Genomic DNA, 21,632 nt, shown 5'->3' with positions numbered 1-21,632 from the left:
CACCTACCGGAGGGTGGCTGGTCGGCAACCGCCGAAGTTCTCCGCCACGTGGCTCCCCGCTCATTCCTGGTTCGCATGCCCGATGGTTTCATTCACCGCCGTAATCGGCGGGCCCTTCGGCTGTTTCCGCGCTCGCTACGAGATCATGCACCAGTGCCACGCCCTCCTGTTGTCCCTGATGTCGACTTCGTTGAGCTCCTGGCCACTCCACCTCTTCCTCTCTCGCCCGTGGCCAGGCCCATTCCTCAGGCGGTGGATCCTGACCCACCCTTGAGGCGGTCAACCCGAATTCATCGCCCACCTGAGAGACTTGACTAATGAGCCTGTTAGCACATTGGACTCACTGAATTGTTTTACAGTACTGTTGACGAGTTTCTCTCTTGTTGTTTATTGTTCCAGAAGTTTTCTCTCGTTGTTTGCTGATTGCATTTGTTCTGTTATTGGTACAACCTCGTTGCTCTGTTGCACCTGACACCTTCCTCTGTATATAGTTTAGCCTCATGTACATGTTGTAAATATTGCACACACATACTCAGATGCACTCAGTACACATTTCTATTTATTAGCATGGAGGCACATATCCTTGTGAAAGGGGGGGATGTCATGATATCCACACCAGTATATCATGGCGCAATCACACACACACTGATGGACAGGCAGTTGGACCAACCAGCACACACAACATCACAGCCAATCACCAGTGAGAGCACAAATGTGTCTGACAAATCTGCTAGAGATCTTTGAGGAGGTAACAAGCAAGTTAGACAAAGGAGAACCAGTGGACGTGATTTATTTAGATTTCCAGAAGGCCTTTGACAAGGTGCCGCATCGGAGACTGTTAAATAAGTTAAGAGCCCATGGTGTTAAGGGTAAGATCCTGGCATGGATAGAGGATTGGCTGACTGGCAGAAGGCAGAGAGTGGGGATAAAGGGGTCTTTTTCAGGATGACAGCTGGTGACTAGTGGTGTGCCTCAGGGGTTGGTGCTGGGACCACAACTTTTCACAATGTACATTAATGATCTGGAAGAAGGAACTGAAGGCACTGTTGCTAAGTTTGCAGATGATACAAAGATCTGTAGAGGGACGGGCAGTATTGAGGAAGCAAGGGGGCTGCAGAAGGACTTGGACAGGCTAGGAGAGTGGGCAATGAAGTGGCAGATGAAATACAATGTGGAAAAGTGTGAGGTTCTGCACTTTGGAAGGAGGAATTTAGGCATAGACTATTTTCTAAATGGGGAAATGCTTCAGAAAGCAGAAGCACAAAGGGACTTGGGAATCCTTGTTCACGATTCTCTTAAGGTTAATGTGCAGGTTCAGTTGGGAGTTAAGAAGGCAAATGTTCTCTTTGTTCTCACTGGAACGACGGAGGTTGAGGGGAGACCTGATAGAGGTCTACAAAATTATGAGGGGCATAGACAGAGTGGATAGTCAGAGGCTTTTCCCCAGGGTAGAGGGGTCAATTACTAGGGGGCATAGGTTTAAGGTGCGAGGGGCAAGGTTTAGAGTAGATGTACGAGGCAAGTTTTTTACGCAGAGGGTAGTGGGTGCCTGGAACTCGCTACCGGAGGAGGTGGTGGAAGCAGGGACGATAGTGACATTTAAGGGGCATCTTGACAAATACATGAATAGGATGGGAATAGAGGGATACGGACCCAGGAAGTGTAGAAGATTGTAGTTTAGTCGGGCAGCATGGTCGGCACGGGCTTGGAGGACAGAAGGGCCTGTTCCTGTGCTGTACATTTCTTTGTTCTTTGTTCAAATGCAATGTTAGCATTTATGTCAAGAGGGCTAGAATACAAGACCAGGGATGTACTTCTGAGGCTGTATAAGGCTCTGGTCAGACCCCATTTGGAGTATTATGAGCAGTTTTGGGCCCCGTATCTAAGGAAGGATGTGCTGGTCTTGGGAAGGGTCCAGAGGAGGTTCACAAGAATGATCCCTGGAATGAAGAGCTTGTCGTATGAGGAACGTTTGAGGACTCTGGGTCTGTACTTGTTGGAGTTTAGAAGGATGAGAGGGGATCTTATTGAAACTTACAGGATACTGCGAGGCCTGGATAGAGTGGATGTGAAGAGAATGTTTCACTTGTGGGAAAAACTAGAAGCAGAGGACACAATCTCAGACTAAAGGGTCGATCCTTTAAAACAGAGATGAGGAGGAATTTCTTCAGCCAGAGGGTGGTGAATCTGTGGAACTCTTTGCCGCAGAAGGCTGTGGAGGCCAAATCACTGAGTGTCTTTAAGACAGAGATAGATAGGTTCTTAATTAATAAGGGGATCAGGGGTTATGGGGAGAAGGCAGGAGAATGGGGATGAGAAAATATCAGCCGTGATTGAATGGCGGAGCAGACTCGATGGGCCGAGTGGCCTAATTCTGCTGCTATATCTTCTGGTCTTCTGGACACCAGTGAAGTGAGAACACATCTGGAGTATTGTGCACTGCATTAGTCTCCTTATTTCTCTTCACATGGGAGGCTGATGAAGAAGGTAAGAGCCCATGGGATCCAGGGCAATTTGACAAACTGGATCCAAATCTGGCTGAGTGGCAGGAGGCAGCGGGCTGAAGGTTGTCTTTGTGACTGGGAGCCTGTGTCCAGTGGGATCAGCGCTGGGTCCCTTGTTTGTAATATAGGTAATTATCAGGATGTGAATGTCGGAGGTATGATCAGTAAGTTGACAGATAACATAAAAATTGGTGGTATGGTAAATTGTATGGAGCAAGGCCTTAGATTACAGGATATAGGCAGGCTGGTTAAATGGGCAGAAGAGTGGCAAATGGAATTTAACCCAGAAAAGTGTGGGGTGATGCATTTTGGATGGACTAACAAGCCGAGGGAATACACAATGAATGGTCGGACCCTCGGGAGTACAGAGGGTCAAAGGGAACTTGATGTGCAGTTTCACGGATCTCAGAAGACAGCAGGGCAGGTGGATAAGGTGGTTGAGAAGGCCTATGGGATACTTGCCTTTATTAACCGAGGCATTGAATATGAGAGCAGGGAGGCTATGATGCCGGTTAGACCCCACCTGGAGCACTTTGTGCAGTTCTGGTCACCACACTATAGAAAGGAAGTGATTACACTGGAGAGGGAGCAGAGCAGATTCACCAGGATGGTGCCTGGGCTGGAGTGTTTCAGCTATCAAGGGAGACTGATTTGGCTGGAGTTATTTTCCGTGGAGCAGAGCAGGCTGATGGGGCCTGATTGAAGTGTATAAAATTCTGAGGGATAATGACACAGATACGATGGACAGGAGGTACTTTACCTGTTAGTGAAGAGTTCAATAACTAGGGGACATCGATTTCAGGTAGTGGGCAGGAGGATTAGAGGACATGTGTGTTATAATGAGACACAGACAGGCAGTGACAGACACCCAGTACAGCCAATCAACACACAGAACAGAACACAACCAATCACTAGACAGAACACTAGAGGGGGTTTCCCACTATAAAACACACGAGGCATCAGCACTCCGCCTCTTTCCACTGGTGACAACTGTAGTGGCAGTCAGGGTGTATATATCAGCATCTTCTACACATGGCTCAGAGCTAGTCTGGTCTAGTTAGTTACAGATAGTACACTTAGATCAGTAGAATGTTAACCCACAGCCAGCTGTGTGCATTGTTACAGAAGTTCAATAAAACGTATTGACTCACGTCTAAGTTTGGTGTCTGCTTTCCAGTCCAACTGCATCCAGTTGCAGCCCGTGTTACCCCAGGGTGAATAACACAACAATGTGAGGAAAAGCCTTTTCAGCCAGAGGGTGGTGGGAATCTGGGACTCGCTGCCTGAAAGGATGGTGGAGGCAGGAACCCTCACAACATTTAAGAAGTATTTAGATAAGCGATTGAAACTCCATAGCAAACAAGGCAAGGACCAGGGGTGAAATTCTCCCCCAACGGCGCGATGTCCGCCGACTGGCGCCAAAACCGGCGCCAATCAGACGGGCATCGCGCCGCCCCAAAGGTGCGGAATGTTCCGCATCTTTGGGGGCCGAGCCCCAACATTAAGGGGCTAGGCCGGCGCCGGAGGGATTTCCGCCCCGCCAGCTGGCGGAAATGGCGTTTGTTGCCCCGCCAGCTGGCGCGGAAATGCGGCGCATGCGCGGGAGCGTCAGCGGCCGCTGACAGTTTCCCGCGCATGCGCAGTGGGGAGAGTCTCTTCCGCCTCCGCCATGGTGGAGGCCGTGGCGGAGGCGGAAGGGAAAGAGTGCCCCCACGGCACAGGCCCGCCCACGGATCGGTGGGCCCCGATCGCGGGCCAGGCCACCGTGGGGGCACCCCCCAGGGTCAGATCGCCCCGCGCCCCCCCCCAGGACCCCAGAGCCTGCCCACGCCGCCTGGTCCCGCTGGTAAATACCAGCTTTGATTTACGCCGGCGGGACAGGCAATTTCTGGGCGGGACTTCGGCCCATCCGGGCCGGAGCATTGAGCGGGGGTCCCGCCAACCGGCGCGGCCCGATTCCCGCCCCCGCCCAATCTCCGGTACCGGAGACTTCGGCGGGGGCGGGATTCACGGCGGCCAACGGCCATTCTCCGACCCGGCGGGGGTCGGAAAATGACGCCCCAGGTGCTGGAAAATGGGATTAGAACAGTTAGTTGGCACCGATGCAATGGGCCTCTTTCCATGCTGTAAAACTCTGACTCTTTCTCTCAGAGGTTCGTGACTCTTTGGAACTCTCAGAAAAGATGGTGGAAGCAGAATCTTTGAATATTTTTAAGGCAGTGGTGGATATAGTCCTTGGTCAGCAAGGGGGTGAAAGGTTATTGGGGTTAGGCGGGATGCGGATTTGAGGTTACTATCAAATCAGCCATGATCTTATTAAATGGCGGAGCAGACTCGAGGGGCTGAATGGTCTGCTCCTGCTCCTTGTTTGTATGTTCTTAGGAAGAAAAGGGTACGTTGACCTTCATCACAAGAGGATTTGAGTACAGGAGTAAAGATGTCTTGCTGCAAATGTTTAGAGCCTCAACGAGACCCCACCAGAGTTGTGGGGACAGTTTTGGTCTCCTTATCAAAGGAAGGGTACACTTTCCATAGAGGGAGCACAATGAACATAGGAACAAGAGTAGGCCATTCAGCTGCTCAAGTCTGTCCCTCCTTTCAATGAGATTGTGTCTGAGATGTGGCCTAGCTCCATATACCTGCCTTTGGCCCATATCCCTTAATATATGAAGGCTCAACAGACTAATTCCTGGGACGGCAGGATTACCCTTTGAGGACAGATTGAGGAAACTGGCCTTGTATTCTCTGGGGTTTCGAAGAAATTTTAAAAGTTCTTACGGGTCTTGACAGGGTAGATGCAGTAGGATGTTTCCAATGGCTGAGAGTGTCTAGAACCAGGGTACACAGTTTCAGGATGAGGGACAGGCCATTTAGGACTGAGATGAAGGTGAACTTCTTCATTCAGAAGGTAGTGAATCTTTCAAATTCTCTACCCCAAAGGGTTGTGGAGGCTCAATCATTGAGTTCAGGAAAGCGATGGATAGATTTTGAGATATTAATGATTCCAGAGGAATATGAATTCAGTGCAGGAGAATGGAATTGAGGTAGAAGGTCAGCTATGATCTAGCTGAATGGCAGAGCAGGCCCGAGGGGCCGAATGGTCTCCTGCTACTCCTATTTTCTATGTTTAACAGGAGGTCAAGTCTTCCGCAAATTCATGAGGAGCAATTTCACACTTTGCTTCAGGATATGCTGCTGTTCGCCCAAATACCTCATCCGCTTCCCAGGACATCCTTCCCACCCTACTTATCCCCCCCTCCAGGATATCCTGCTCTGCCTCCGGACACTTCACTCACCCCCAGGATATCCTATTCTCCCTCACCACCCAGATATCCCACTCCTCCCACCCTCCAGATATCCCACCAGCTCCGGGTTGGACAGCTTGTCCTACGGTTTTCCACGTCAGCTGCACTCTTTATGTCACTCCGGCTGTGATTCGGATACTGAATTGGTCGGCCTAGATACAGAATGGAAACTGATGCGAGAGGTGCTGGAAAATTGTAAAATGACCCGTGTGGTGAATCTTACTAAGTCTAGAAGTACGATCAGAACCTGGAGCTCATCACCTCCATTCCTCAGCCAGCTCCACTGATACTCTTCAATTGCAAAGGCTCTGAATTCAGACCCGGAATAAATGGAAGCCGGACCAGCGAGTGAGACTGGCTGGAGGAGTGGGCTTGGGTTACAAAGACACCCTACTCAATCCCACTTGGTGAAAGATGATCAAAAGACACTAGAAAAGTCTAAGATTGAGCCCATAAACCCACCTGTCGTTCGGTGTGCTTCCCATGAATCTCCACAAAGTCATCAACAATTTTCACACTCAGTTCCTCGGGTGAGAAGTGTTTAATATTCAGGATAATCATAAATCTATCCCTCTCAGAACGAACCTGAAACATATTATTCATAGCCATTAACACACACCGCGCACAAAAGAGTTTCACCTTGTAACTTTAATAGGAAGTATCTGTATCACACTTCACCAGAGTTACCAATGAGCAAAATCATTCAATATATTCATGGAAACACATCGAATAGACAACAAAGAACGGGAACACTCAGTCTAACCAGTCGATGCTAATCAATACCCTCCTCACAGACATGTTCATCCAATCAGATTTACCCAGCTTAATCCAATGTCCCTTCATCATCTTCATTTACATCCACATAACCAATCCATTCTCCAACGTTGCTGTCTCAAATTTGAAAGCTTGAAGTAAATCCCACAGCCTCATATCTGTGTGTGAAGGAGTTTTCCTGCACTCTATTCCAAATCCCTTACATTTAATCCTGTATCTCTGGCCCCTTCTTTTGTTCCCTCTTCTCTGTCCCATCTTTACATCAAAGAACAAAGAACAAAGAAAAGTACAGCACAGGAACAGGCCCTTCAGCCCCCAAGCCTGTGCCGACCACGATGCCCTAACTAAAAAATAACCTTCTGCCCTTACTCGGTCCGTATCCCTCTATTCCCCCCTATTCATGGACCCATCCAGATGCCTCTTAAATGTTGCTAATGTGCTGCTTCCACCACATCCTCTGGCAGCGCGTTCCAGGCACCCACCACTCTCTGTGTGAAAAACCTACCCCACACATTTCTCTTAAACTTTCCCCCTCTCACCCTGTGCCCCTTGTAATTTACACTTCCACCCTTGGAAAAAGCCTCTGACTATCCACCCTGTCTAGGCCTCTCATAATTTTGTAGACCTCTATCAGGTCTCCCCTCAGCCTCCACCTTTCCAGTGAAAACAATCCTAGTTTATTCAACGTCACCTCATACCAACACCCTCGAGAACAGGCAACATCCTGGTGAACCTTCTTTGCACTTTCTCCAAAACTTGCACGTCCTTCTGATAACGCGGTGACCAGAACTGCACACAATGCTCCAACTGCGGCCTAACCTCAGGGTTTTATATAACTGCAATATGATTTCCCAACTCCTGTACTCAATGCCCTGGCTGATGAAGGCAAGCATGCCATATGCCTCCTTAATCACTTTGGCCACCTGTGTTGCCCAGATCCCTCTGTCTGTTAATGTTCCCAAGGTTGAGACTTCCGGTTGCGGCTATGCGGAGCTAAGTCGCACATTCGGCGGCTCCTGCAAAAACGGACTTTTGGGCTCTTTTCAGGGCCCCCACCGGCACTTTTTCGATGTTTCCCAGTGTGGGAAGGAGTCAACAATAGCTCCCCGTCAGTATATGGCTTCAACTAGGAGCGGGGCGACAAAAAAGGTGGTGGTGGACCCGAAGAAGGGAGGGAAGAAGGACAAAATGACGGCGGGCGGAGACCAGGCAGCGTGGAGGCAGTGGGCGGAGGAGCAACAGGAGGGTATCCAGCGCTGCTTCAGAGAGATTAAAATGGACCTGCTAGAGCCGATGAAGGCTTCTATTGATAAGCTGTTGGAGACACAGACGGCCCAGGGGGGTGGCGATCCGCGAGGCTCAACAAAAGATCTCTGACAATGAGGACGAGATCTCAGCTCTGGCGGTAAAGGTGGAGGCGCACGAGGCGCTCCACAAGAAATGGCAGGAACGGTTCGAGGAGATGGAGAATCGGTCGAGGCGGAAGAATCTGCGGATTCTGGGCCTCCCGGAGGGGCTGGAGGGGCCGGACGTGGGGGCCTATGTGGTCATCATGTTGAACTCGCTGATGGGAGCGGGGTCCTTCCCGGGGCCCGTGGAGCTGGAAGGGGCCCATAGAGTGCTGGCGAGGAGGCCCAAGGCTAACGAGCCTCCGCGGGCGGTGCTGGTGAGGTTCCATCGGTTCGTCGATCGGGAGTGCGTGCTCAGGTGGGCCAAGAAGGAGAGGAGCAGCAGGTGGGAGAACGGGGAGGTTCGGATATATCAGGACTGGAGTGCGGAGGTGGCGAAGAGGAGGGCCGGGTACAATCGAGCGAAGGCGGTGCTGCACAGGAAGGGGGTGAAGTTTGGCATGTTGCAGCCGGCGCGACTGTGGGTCACCCACAAGGACCGGCACCATTATTTTGAGTCTCCGGAGGAGGCGTGGGCCTTTGTTCAGGACGAGAAGTTGGACACAGATTGAGGGTCGGGACGGGCCATTGGGACTGCGGCTGATATGCTGTTTATTTTTGTTTCGAGGGGGGGGCCTTTGTATTGCTCCGGGTTTCTTTTTCTTTGCGTTTTTTCTCTTCTGGGTTAGTGAGGGTGGCTGGGGCGGGTTGGGCACTGTTTTGGTTGGGTTGGTCGGGGGGGGCTCTTGGAGGTGAGATGGGGCCCCGCGGGGAGGGGGAGGCCCGAGTCAGGGTTGAGGGGACTGGGCCTGTAAAAGGAGCTGCGTCAGAGGTGGCGGGGCCGGGTAGGTGGAAAGCGCGGGCTTTTTCCCGCGCTGAAGACTGGAGGGGCGGGGCCGGGGCGGGGAAGCGAGGGTTGTTTACCGCGCTTAGAACAGAAGGGGGAGGGGGAGAGCCTATGGATGGGGACGGGAGAGGAGGGTGTGCCACACAATGGGAGGAGGGGGGGGGGGGGGGCGAGGGGGGGTCGAGTTGCTATGGTCAAGGAGGAGCTGGAGCGAGTGGGGAAGGGTCGAGACGGGGGCATGCCGCTGTGAGGAACGGGCCGGGTGTGGGCGCGTGGCTGGCGAGGAGGGGTCATGGCTAGTCGGTGGGGGAGGGGGCCGGGTAGCCCCCTGATCCGGCTGATAACCTGGAATGTAAGGGGACTGAATGGGCCGGTTAAGCGGGCCTGCGTGTTCGCGCACCTGAAGGGGCTCAAGGCGGATGTGGTTATGCTCCAGGAGACACACCTGAAGGTGGCAGACCAAGTAAGATTGAGGAAAGGGTGGGTAGGTCAGGTGTTTCATTCGGGGCTGGATGCCAAAAATCGTGGGGTGGCGATCTTGGTGGGAAAGAAGGTGTCATTCGAGGCGTCGAGCATTGTGGCAGATAATGGCGGTAGGTACATAATGGTAAGTGGTAAGTTGCAGGGAGAGAGGGTGGTTCTGGTCAATGTGTATGCCCCGAACTGGGACGATGCGGGTTTTATGCAGTGTATGTTGGGTCAGATCCCAGACTTAGAAGTGGGGGGCCTGATAATGGGGGGAGACTTTAACACGGTGTTGGATCCGGCACTGGATCGCTCCAGGTCTAGGACGGGTAGGAAGCCGGCGGCGGCTAGAGTGCTGAGGGGGTTTATGGACCAGATCGGAGGGGTGGACCCTTGGAGATTTGCAAGGCCGGGGGCTAGGGAATTTTCATTCTTCTCACATGTCCATAAGGCTTATTCTCGAATCGACTTTTTCATCTTGAGTAGGGCGCTGATAGCGAGAGTAGAGGATACCGAGTATTCGGCAATAGTCATTTCGGACCACGTCCTGCAATGGGTGGACTTGGAGATGGGGGAGGAGAGGGACCAACGCCCGCTGTGGCGCTTGGAGGTGGGGCTGTTGGCGGACGAGGAGGTGAGCGAGCGGGTCAGAGGAAGTATAGAGAGGTACCTGGAGACCAACGACAATGGGGAGGTCCGAGTGGGGATGGTATGGGAGGCACTGAAGGCGGTGGTGAGGGGAGAGCTGATCTCCATTAGGGCCCACAAGGAGCAGAGGGAGCAGGGGGGAGAGGGAGAGACTGGTGGGGGTGATGGTGAGGGTAGACAGGAGGTATGCGGAGGAGCCCGAGAAAGGATTGTTGAGGAAGAGGCGCAGCCTCCAGGCCGAGTTCGACCTGGTGACCACAGGAAGGCGGAGGTGCAGTGGAGGAAGGCCCAGGGGGCAATTGACGAGGATGGGGAAAAGGCAAGCCGGATGCTGGCGCATCAGCTTCGGAAGCGGGACGCAGCGAGGGAGATCGGGGGAGTTAAGGACAGGGGAGGGAGCGTGGTACGGAATGGGGTTGGCATCAATGGGGTCTTCAGGGACTTCTATGAGGAATTGTACCGATCCGAGCCCCCACAGGAGGAGGGAGGGATGGGCCGCTCCCTGGACCAATTGAGGTTTCTAAAGGTGGAAGAGGGACTGGTGGTGGGATTGGGGGCCCCGATTGGGCTGGAGGAGCTGATCAAAGGGATAGGAAGCATGCAGGCGGGGAAGGCACTGGGGCCGGACGGTTTCCCGGTCGAATTCTATAAAAAATATATGGACCTGTTGGGCCCGCTGTTAGTTAGGACCTTCAATGAGGCAAGGGAGGGGGGGGGCTTTGCCCCCGACGATGTCCCGGGCACTGATCTCTTTGATCCTGAAGCGGGACAAGGATCCCCTGCAGTGTGGGTCTTACAGACCGATTTCCTTGCTAAATGTAGATGCCAAGGTGCTGGCGAAGGTCTTAGCCACGAGGATTGAGGATTGTGTGCCGCAGGTCATCCACGAAGACCAGACGGGGTTTGTGAAGGGGAGACAGTTGAACGCGAATGTGCGGAGGCTTTTGAACGTTATCATGATGCCTGCGAGGGAGGGGGAGGCGGAGATAGTGGTGGCGATGGACGCTGAGAAAGCCTTCGATAGGGTAGAGTGGGGGTACCTGTGGGAGATGCTGAAGAGGTTTGGGTTTGGGGAGGGGTTTGTCAGGTGGGTTAGGCTGTTGTATGAGGTCCCGATGGCGAGTGTGGCCACAAACAGGAGGAGGTCCGAGTACCTTTGGTTGCACCGAGGGACGAGACATGGGTCCCCCCCCCCGTCTCCCCGCTCTTCGCACTGGCGATTGAACCCCTGGCTATGGCACTGAGGGAGTCAAGGAACTGGAGGGGGTCGGTGCGTGGTGGGGAGGAGCATAGGGTGTCGCTTTATGCGGACGACCTGCTGCTGTATGTGGCGGACCCGGTGGGAGGAATGCCAGAGGTAATGAGGATTCTTAGGGAATTCGGGGAATTTTTGGGGTACAAGCTCAACATGGGGAAGGGCGAGCTGTTCGTAGTTCATCCAGGGGACCAGGAGAGGGGGATTGGCGAGCTCCCACTAAAAAAGGCGGAGAGGAGCTTCAGGTATCTGGGAGTCCAGATGGCCAGGAGCTGGGGGGCCCTGCATAGGCTTAACTTTACAAGGCTGGTGGAGCAAATGGAGGAGGAGTTCAAGAGGTGGGACGCGTTGCCGCTGTCCTTGGCGGGTAGGGTGCAGTCAATCAAAATGACGGTGCTCCCAAGGTTTTTGTTCCTGTTCCAGCGCCCCAGGAAGAACAGGTGGAGGGTTTTTGGGGTGGCACAGGGCAGGGATATGAAGGTTGGGGGACCTGTTTGTGGACGGGAAGTTCGCGAGCCTGGGTGAGCTGGAGGAGAAGTACGGGCTCCCCCCGGGGAACACCTTCAGGTACTTACAGGTAAGGGCGTTCGCCAGACGGCAGGTGGTGGAATTCCCGCGGCTACAGCCACGCACAGTACAGGACAGGGTGCTCTCGGGGGGCTGGGTGGGAGTGCGGAAGATCTCGGAAACTTACCAGGTGATGCAGGAGGAGGAGGAGGCCTCAGTGGTGGTGTTGAAAGGTAAGTGGGAGGAGGAGTTGGGAGAGGAGATCGAAGAGGGGGCGTGGGCAGATGCCTTGGGGAGGGTGAACTCTTCCTCATCGTGCGCGAGGCTCAGCCTCATACAGTTTAAGGTGCTGCACAGGGCACACATGACCGGGACAAGGATGAGCCGGTTTTTTGGGGGTGAGGACAGGCGAAAGAGGCCGGAATTCTGGCCTTTGCGTTCCTGGTAGCCTGGCGAAGGATTCTTCTTCAGTGGAAGGATGCGAGGCCCCCAAGCGTGGAATCCTGGATCAGCGAAATAGCGGGGTTTATTAAGTTGGAGAGGGTGAAATTCGCCTTGACAGGGACGGTACAAGGGTTCTTTAGGCGGTGGCAACCGTTCTTAGACTTCCTGGCAGAACGCTAGACATTGGTCAATGGCATCAGCAGCTCGGGGTGGGGTGGGGGGGGAGGGGGGGGTCACTTTATTTTATTTTTTGTTTTGTTTTTGTTATTTACACTGGAGGGTCTGAGGGGGTATATATACTTGTCGTATTAAGTCAGGAGGTTAATGTTAATTTATTATTTATGTACAGGGAGGGAGGGGGGGGTGGGGAGGGTTGTTTTTCTGGACTGTGTTTTGTACTTAACCCTGTTGGGTTTCTTTTTCATTTTGTTATTGATATTTTATGAAAACCTTTAAGAAAAATTATTTTTTTTTAAAAAATGTTCCCAAGGTTCAGCCATTTGCAGTATAATTAATACCTGGATTTGATCCTCCAAAATGCATCACCTCACATTTGTTCAGATTGAACTCCATCTGCCATTTCTGTGCTCAAGTTTCCAATCTATCTATATCCTGTTGTATCCTTATAAACTACATCCACAGCCCTTCCCTCAACAATTTTTTTGCCACCTCTTCAAAAAACTCAAATCAAGTTGGTGAGACATGACCTTCCCCGTACAAAACCATGCTGCCCGTCACTAACTAGCCCATTTTCCTCCAAATGTACATACATTCTGTCCCTCAGTATCTTTTCCAAAAGCTTCCCCACCACTGATGTCAGGCTCACCGGCCTATAATTACCTAGGTTGTCCCTGCTTTCTTTCTTAAACAAGGGAACAACATTGGCTATTCTCCAGTCCTCTGGGACCTCGCCTGTGGTGAAAGAGGATGTGAAGATATCTGTTAAGGCCCCGGCTATTTCTCCCCTTGCCTCCCGCAGTAACCTGGGATACGTCCCATCCGGCCCCGGGGATTTGTCTACCTTAATGCAATTTCGGATACTCAACACTTCCTCCTTTGATATATTGACGTTCTCAAGAGCATTCATACACCTATCCCTGACCTCAACTTCCCGTCAGGTCCTTCTCCCTGGTGAATACTGATACAAAGTACTCATTAAGGATTTCACACTTCCTGTGGTTCCACACACAACTTCCCTCCGTTGTGCTTGAGTGGATCTACTCTTTCTCTTGCTACCCTCTTGCTCCTAATATATGCATAAAAAGCCTTGGGATTCTCCTTGACCATGTCATTTCATGGCATCTTTTAGCCCTCCGAATTCCACGTTTAAGTTCCTTCCTACTTTCACTGTCCTCCCCAAGGGCTTTGTCAGTGTTTAGATGCCTGGTCCTATTGTGTGCTTCCTTTTTCCTTTTGACTAAGTTTACAATTTCCCTGGTCATCCATGGTTCCCGAATCCTGGCATTTCTATCCTTCATTTTTGCAGGGACAAGCCTGTCCTGCACTTCAATCACTTCAATCCACATTCCCCAGTTGCTGTCTAATTTTGGTGTAAATGGCCCTCGCCCAATTAAGCACACGCAGGCCAGCCATGTACTTGTCCATAACTACTCAAAGTTTTTTGGAATTATGGTCGAAAAGACCAAAATGTTCCCGCACTGAAACATCAATCACCTGGTCTGGCTCATGCCCCAATACCAAGTCGTGTATAGCCCTGTCCCTGTGGGATTGTCAACAAACTGCATGAAAAAGCCCTCCTCATTTTCAACATTACTGTCAGATCAGCTTGTAATCTGAATTGTTCTTTTTTAAAAATACATTCTTCAAGATTTTCTTTGTATTTCCTCATTCCAGACAACATCCCCGTGCAATTCGAATCGATCTTCACTAAACATTTAATATCATTTCAACAGGCCATTCCACAAGGTTGAAGTAAGGTTATTTGTGTGCAACAGAGGTTGCCTCTGTATCTAACCCCATGCTGTACCTGTCCTGGGAGTGTTTGATGGGGACAGTGTCGAGGGAGCTTTACTCTGTATCTAACCCCGTGCTGTACCTGTCCTGGGAGTGTTTGATGGGGACAGTGTAGAGGGAGCTTTACTCTGTATCTAACCCCATGCTGTACCTGTCCTGGGAGTGTTTGATGGGGACAGTGTAGAGGGAGCTTTACTCTGTATCTAACCCCGTGCTGTACCTGTCCTGGGAGTGTTTGATGGAGACAGTGTAGAGGGAGCTTTACTCTGTATCTAACCCCGTGCTGTACCTGTCCTGGGAGTGTTTGATGGGGACAGTGTAGAGGGAGCTTTACTCTGTATCTAACCCCATGCTGTACCTGCCCTGGGAGTGTTTGATGGGGACAGTGTAGAGTGAGCTTTACTCTGTATCTAACCCCGTGCTGTACCTGTCCTGGGAGTGTTTGATGGGGACAGTGTAGAGGGAGCTTTACTCTGTATCTAACCCCATGCTGTACCTGTCCTGGGAGTGTTTGATGGGGACAGTGTAGAGGGAGCTTTACTCTGTATCTAACCCCGTGCTGTACCTGTCCTGGGAGTGTTTGATGGAGACAGTGTAGAGGGAGCTTTACTCTGTATCTAACCCCGTGCTGTACCTGTCCTGGGAGTGTTTGATGGGGACAGTGTAGAGGGAGCTTTACTCTGTATCTAACCCCATGCTGTACCTGCCCTGGGAGTGTTTGATGGGGACAGTGTAGAGGGAGCTTTACTCTGTATCTAACCCCGTGCTGTACCTGTCCTGGGAGTGTTTGATGGAGACAGTGTAGAGGGAGCTTTACTCTGTATCTAACCCCGTGCTGTACCTGTCCTGGGAGTGTTTGATGGGGACAGTGTAGAATGAGCTTTACTCTGTAACTAACCCCGTGCTGTACCTGTCCTGGGAGTGTTTGATGGGGACAGTGTAGAGGGAGCTTTACTCTGTATCAATTCCGGGCTGTACCTGTCCTGGGAGTGTTTGATGGGGACAGGGTCGAGGGACATGATGGCTCTCGAGGGTGAAAAATCCCCAGAACCAGGGATAGTTTCACCCTTGGATTTTAAAGAAAGTCGATGAGAAAATTGCAGAATCCTCAACAATCATTTTGACAAGTTCACTCGATTCTGGAACCTTTTCTTTAGGTTGGTAGATTGTAGACCATTCTGCTATTTAGGAAAGGATGTCAGTGAATTATAGACTGTAATCTGCTGTCTGGAAATTGCTTGAATCGGAAATTACGGGCTGATTTAGCACAGGGCTAAATCGCTGGCTTTGAAAGCAGACCAAGGCAAGCCAGCAGCACGGTTCAATTCCCATTACAGCCTCCCCGAACAGGCGCCGGAATGTGGCGACTAGGGGCTTTTCACAGTAACTTCATTTGAAGCCTACTTGTGACAATAAGCGATTTTCATTTCATTTCATTTAGTGACTGACAACCAATTTTCAGTTGATCAGAAAGTTCCACATGGATTAAGAAAAGGTGGCTCATAGAAGAGGTGACTGTAGTGGAGGGGAGAACGTCTATTTTGTTGGATGGACTGCCAGAAGGCATTTGATAAAGTCCCTCATCAGAAACTGAGCTAAAATTGAAGCTGATGGAAGTTATGGTTCTGGGTGGGAAATTGTCTGACTGGCAGGGATAATGGGCAAGTTCTCTAATTGGTAGTGTGTCCCTCAAAAGTCTGTATCGGGTCCTCAACTATTCACTGTATCGAGTAACGACTCAGATAATAGCAAAGACATATCTTCCCTGACACAATAGCTTCTGAAAGGTGCAGATGGAAACATTAAATTAGAAAGAAATATTTGGCAGGATTCTCCCTTTCCCAATGCCAATTCCAGAATGGCAATCGGGTGGAGAATCCATTTTTACGACCCAATCAGGGGTGGGGGCTGTTTTACGAGTATTCCGCATGCTCCGCCACCCCCAAAACACCATCATCGCGGCGCACGCCTCACGCCGTTCAGACGGTCTCAGGACGTCACCGGAAGACCCTCCCCGATACTCTGCCCCTGATGGGTCGGGTTCCCGACCGCATGGTTGACATGTGGACTCAGCGGTCGGGAACCTGCATGGCGGCTGCGGACTATGTCCAGCGCCGCCACAGTCGGGGGGCAGCCATGCTGCTGGCCGGGGGCGGGGGGGGGGGGTTCTGTGAGGTCTGGGGAGACTGGGGGGGGGGGAGGCTGGGGGGTGGTGAGGGGGGGTACAGGGGGGCACTATCTGGCAGGTCGGGGCCGCCCACGGTCGGCACCATGCTGTACGGCGCGATTGCTGTTGCAGTGCGCGGCCACGGACCCGGCAATTCTTCGGCCGTTTATTTTGTGGAGGCCAGACGTTTCACATGGCACGGCTGCTCGCTCCTCACCGGGCAAAGGATCGGTGCTGGGGTGGCACTGGTTTTTCCCACGTAAAACGCCACGGATTCTCCAGACATCGCTTCAAAATCGGAGAATCCACCCAATTAATAGACTAAGTGACTCGGCAACACAAAAGCAAATGGAGATTAACAATTTACCCCATCACAGCTGCTACCAGTGGCAAAACACAACATCCACTTGGTCTGAAATCTTTTTCTATTTCCCTGGTTGCCTTCACCATGCACACACTCTTTGACAGGAGACATTCCCACCCTCGCCCACACTCTCCCACTCTCCCTCACCATCCCCTTCATTCCCTCGTTCACCCTCTCCCTCAACATCACCCTCTCCCTCACTCTCACCCTCACTCTCTCCCTCACCTTCTCCCTCACTCTCTCCCTCACCTTCTCCCTCACTCTCTCCCTCTCCCTCACCTTCTCCCTCACTCTCTCCCTCTCCCTCACCTTCTCCCTCACTCTCTCCCTCTCCCTCACCTTCTCCCTCACTCTCTCCCTCTCCCTCGCCTTCTCCCTCACTCTCTCCCTCTCCCTCACCTTCTCCCTCACTCTCTCCCTCTCCCTCACCTTCTCCCTCACTCTCTCCCTCTCCCTCACCTTCTCCCTCACTCTCTCCCTCTCCCTCACCTTCTCTTTCATTCCCTCCTTCATTATTGCCACAAGTAGGCTTACATTAACACTGCAATTAAGTTACTGTGAAAATCCCCTAGTCGCCACACTCCGGCCCCTGTTCGGGTACACACAGGGAGAATTCAGAATGTCCAATTCACCTAACAGCATGTCTTTCACGACTTGTGGGAGGAAACCGGAGCACCCGGAGGTAACCCACACAGACTCGGGGAAAACGTGCAGACTCCACACAGACAGTGACCCAAGCCGGGAATCAAACCTGGGACCATGCAGCTGTGAAGCAATTGTGCTAACCACTGTGCTACGATGCCCCCATCACTCTCTCTCACCTTCTCCCTCACTCTCATCCTCAACCTCACTCTCATCCTCAATCTCACTACACCCTCAATCTCACTCTCACCCTCAATCTCTTTCCCTCATTCTCACTCTTCCTCATTCTCACTCTCCCTCAATCTCACTCTCCCTCAATCTCACTCTCCCTCAATCTCACTCTCCCTCAATCTCACTCTCCCTCAATCTCACTCTCTCCCTTCTCTCAATCTCACTCTCTCCCTCAATCTCACTCTCTCCCACACTCTTCCCTCAATCTTACTCTCCCTCAATCTCACTCTCCCTCATTCTCATTCTCCCTCAATCTCACTCTCCCTCAATCTCATTCTCTCCCTCAATCTCACTCTCCCTCAATCTCACTCTCTCCCTCACTCTCACTCCCTCCCTCACTCTCACTCTCTCCCTCAATCTCACTCTCTCCCTCACTCTCACTCTCTCCCTCACTCTCCCTCTCTCCCTCAATCTCCCTCTCCCTCAATCTCATTTTCTCCCTCACTCTCACTCTCATCCTCAATCTTACTCTCTCCCTCAATCTCACTCTCCCTCAATCTCAATCTCCCTCAATCTCATTCTCTCCCTCACTCCCTCCCTCACTCTCACTCTCTCCCTCAATCACACTCTCCCTCAATCACACTCTCCCTCAATCACACTCTCCCTCACTCTCACTCTCCCTCAATCTCACTCTCCCTCACTCTCACCCTCAATCTCACCCTCAATCTCACTCTCACCCTCAATCTCACTCTCCCTCAATCTCGCTCTCACCCTCATTCTCATTCTCTCCCTCAACCTCACTCTCACTCAATCTCACTCTCTCCCTCAATCTCACTCTCTCCCTCACTCTCACTCTCTCCCTCACTCTCACTCTCTCCCTCACTCTCACACTCCCTCATTCTCACTCTCTCCCTCATTCTCTCTCTCTCCCTCAATCTCTCTCTCCCTCACTCTCTCTCTCCCTCACTCTCTCTCTCCCTCACTCTCTCTCTCCCTCACTCTCACACTCATCCTCAATCTCACTCTCTCCCTCAATCTCACTCTCATCCTCAATCTCACTCTCAACAAAAGAACAAAGAACAAAGAAATGTACAGCACAGGAACAGGCCCTTCGGCCCTCCAAGCCCGTGCCGACCATGCTGCCCGACTAAACTACAATCTTCTACACTTCCTGGATCCATATCCCTCTATTCCCATCCTATTCATGTATTTGTCAAGATGCCCCTTAAATGTCACTATCGTCCCTGCTTCCACCACCTCCTCCGGGAGCGAGTTCCAGGCACCCACTACCCTCTGCGTAAAAAACTTGCCTCGTACATCTACTCTAAACCTTGCCCCTCTCACCTTAAACCTATGCCCCCTAGTAATTGACCCCTCTACCCTGGGGAAAAGCCTCTGACTATCCACTCTGTCTATGCCCCTCATAATTTTGTAGACCTCTATCAGGTCTCCCCTCAACCTCCTTCGTTCCAGTGAGAACAAACCGAGTTTATTCAACCGCTCCTCATAGCTAATGCCCTCCATACCAGCCAACATTCTGGTAAATCTCTTCTGCACCCTCTCTAAAGCCTCCACATCCTTCTGGTAGTGCGGCGACCAGAATTGAACACTATACTCCAAGTGTGGCCTAACTAAGGTTCTATACAGCTGCAACATGACTTGCCAATTCTTATACTCAATGCCCCGGCCAATGAAGGCAAGCATGCCGTATGCCTTCTTGACTACCTTCTCCACCTGTGTTGCCCCTTTCAATGACCTGTGGACCTGTACTCCTAGATCTCTTTGACTTTCAATACTCTTGAGGGTTCTACCATTCACTGTATATTCCCTACCTGCATTAGACCTTCCAAAATGCATTACCTCACATTTGTCCGGATCAAACTCCATCTGCCATCTCTCCGCCCAAGTCTCCAAACAATCTAAATCCTGCTGTATCCTCTGACAGTCCTCATCGCTATCCGCAATTCCACCAACCTTTGTGTCGTCTGCAAACTTACTAATCAGACCAGTTACATTTTCCTCCAAATCATTTATATATACTACAAAGAGCAAAGGTCCCAGCACTGATCCCTGTGGAACACCACTGGTCACAGCCCTCCAATTAGAAAAGCATCCCTCCATTGCTACCCTCTGCCTTCTATGGCCTAGCCAGTTCTGTATCCACCTTGCCAGTTCACCCCTGATCCCGTGTGACTTCACCTTTTGTACTAGTCTACCATGAGGGACATTGTCAAAGGCCTTACTGAAGTCCATATAGACAACATCCACTGCCCTACCTGCATCAATCATCTTAGTGATCTCCTCAAAAAACTCTATCAAGTTAGTGAGACACGACCTGCACTTCACAAAACCGTGCTGCCTCTCACTAATACGTCCATTTGCTTCCAAATGGGAGTAGATCCTGTCTCGAAGAATTCTCTCCAGTAATTTCCCTACCACTGAAGTAAGGCTCACCGGCCTGTAGTTCCCTGGATTATCCTTGCTACCCTTCTTAAACAGAGGAACAACATTGGCTATTCTCCAGTCCTCCGGGACATCCCCTGAAGACAGTGAGGATCCAAAGATTTCTGTCAAGGCCTCAGCAATTTCCTCTCCAGCCTCCTTCAGTATTCTGGGGTAGATCCCATCAGGCCCTGGGGACTTATCGACCTTAATATTTTTGAAGACACCCAACACCTCGTCTTTTTGGATCTCAATGTGACCCAGGCTCAATGTCTCCCTCAATCTCACTCTCCCTCAATCTCTCTCTCCCTCAATCTCACTCTCTCCCTCAATCTCTCCCATTCTCACTCTCTCCCTCATTCTCTCCCTCATCCTCAATCTCTCACTCCCTCAATCTCACTCTCACCCTCATTCTCATTCTCTCCCTCAATCTCTCTCTCCCTCAATCACACTCTCTCCCTCAATCTCACTCTCCCTCAATCTCACTCTCTCCCTCAATCTCACTCTCTCCCTCATTCTCACTCTCACCCTCATTCTCACTCTGCCTCATTCTCATTCTCTCCCTCAATCTCTCTCTCCCTCAATCTCACTCTCTCCCTCAATCTCACTCTCTCCCTCAATCTCACTCTCTCCCTCACTCACTCTCTCCCTCATTCTCACTCTCACCCTCATTCTCACTCTCACCCTCAATCTCACTCTCACCCTCAATCTCACTCTCCCTCAATCTCACTCTCTCCCTCAATCTCACTCTCTCCCTCACTCTCACTTTCTCCCTCATTCTCACTCTCTCCCTCATTCTCACTCTCCCTCATTCTCACTCTCACCCTCATTCTCACCCTCAATCTCACTCTCAGCCTCAATCTCACTCTCTCCCTCATTCTCACTCTCTCCCTCATTCTCACTCTCTCCCTCACTCTCACTCTCTCTCTCTCCCTCACTCTCACTCTCTCCCTCATTCTCATTCTCTCCCTCATTCTCACTCTCTCCCTCATTCTCACTCTCTCCCTCATTCTCACTCTCTCCCTCACTCTCACTCTCTCTCTCTCCCTCACTCTCACTCTCTCCCTCATTCTCTTCCTCAATCTCACTCTCTCCCTCATTCTCACTCTCTTCCTCATTCTCACTCTCTCCCTCACTCTCACTCTCTCCCTCATGCTCATTCTCTCCCTCAATCTCACTCTCTCCCTCATTCTCACTCTCTCTCTCATTCTCTCCCTCACTCTCACTCTCTCCCTCACTCTCACTCTCTCACTCACACTCACTCTCTCACTCATTCTTTCCCTCAATCTCACTCTCTCCCTCTATTTCACTCTCTCCCTCAATCTCACTCTCACCCTCATTCTCTCTCTCCCTCATTCTCACTCTCTCCCTCATTCTCACTCTCTCCCTCATTCTGACTCTCTCCCTCATTCTCTCCCTCATCCTCAATCTCTCTCTCCCTCAATCTCACTCTCACCCTCAATCTCACTCTCACCCTCAATCTCACTCTCGCCCTCATTCTCACTCTCTCCCTCATTCTCACTCTCCCTCATTCTCACTCTCTCCCTCAATCTCACTCTCTCACTCATTCTCTCCCTCAATCTCACTCTCACCCTCATTCTCACTCTCACCCTCATTTTCATTCTCCCCCAATCTCACTCTCTCCCTCATTCTCACTCTCTCCCTCACTCTCTCCCTCATTCTCACTCGCTCCCTCATTCTCACTTTCTCCCTCATTCTCGCCCTCAGCCTCACT

At 51.3% G+C, this 21,632-nt stretch overlaps 1 protein-coding gene across 1 annotated transcript in view; it reads right to left on the bottom strand.

The window, feature by feature from the left end:
- cryaa (crystallin, alpha A) overlaps positions 1-21,632 on the bottom strand; it is a 91,586-nt gene that overhangs the window by 47,126 nt on the left and 22,828 nt on the right. Inside the window, exon 2 of the mRNA XM_072513051.1 lies at positions 6,272-6,394. Within this exon, the coding sequence (XP_072369152.1) occupies positions 6,272-6,394 (123 nt within the window). The remainder of the gene's footprint in view (positions 1-6,271; positions 6,395-21,632) is intronic.

Source organism: Scyliorhinus torazame, chromosome 8 (genome assembly GCF_047496885.1).
Source record: "Scyliorhinus torazame isolate Kashiwa2021f chromosome 8, sScyTor2.1, whole genome shotgun sequence".
Taxonomy (NCBI): Eukaryota; Metazoa; Chordata; class Chondrichthyes; order Carcharhiniformes; family Scyliorhinidae; genus Scyliorhinus; species Scyliorhinus torazame.
The sequence above is the reverse complement of the archived record's forward strand: the minus strand, read 5'-3'. Positions and strand labels throughout refer to the sequence as shown.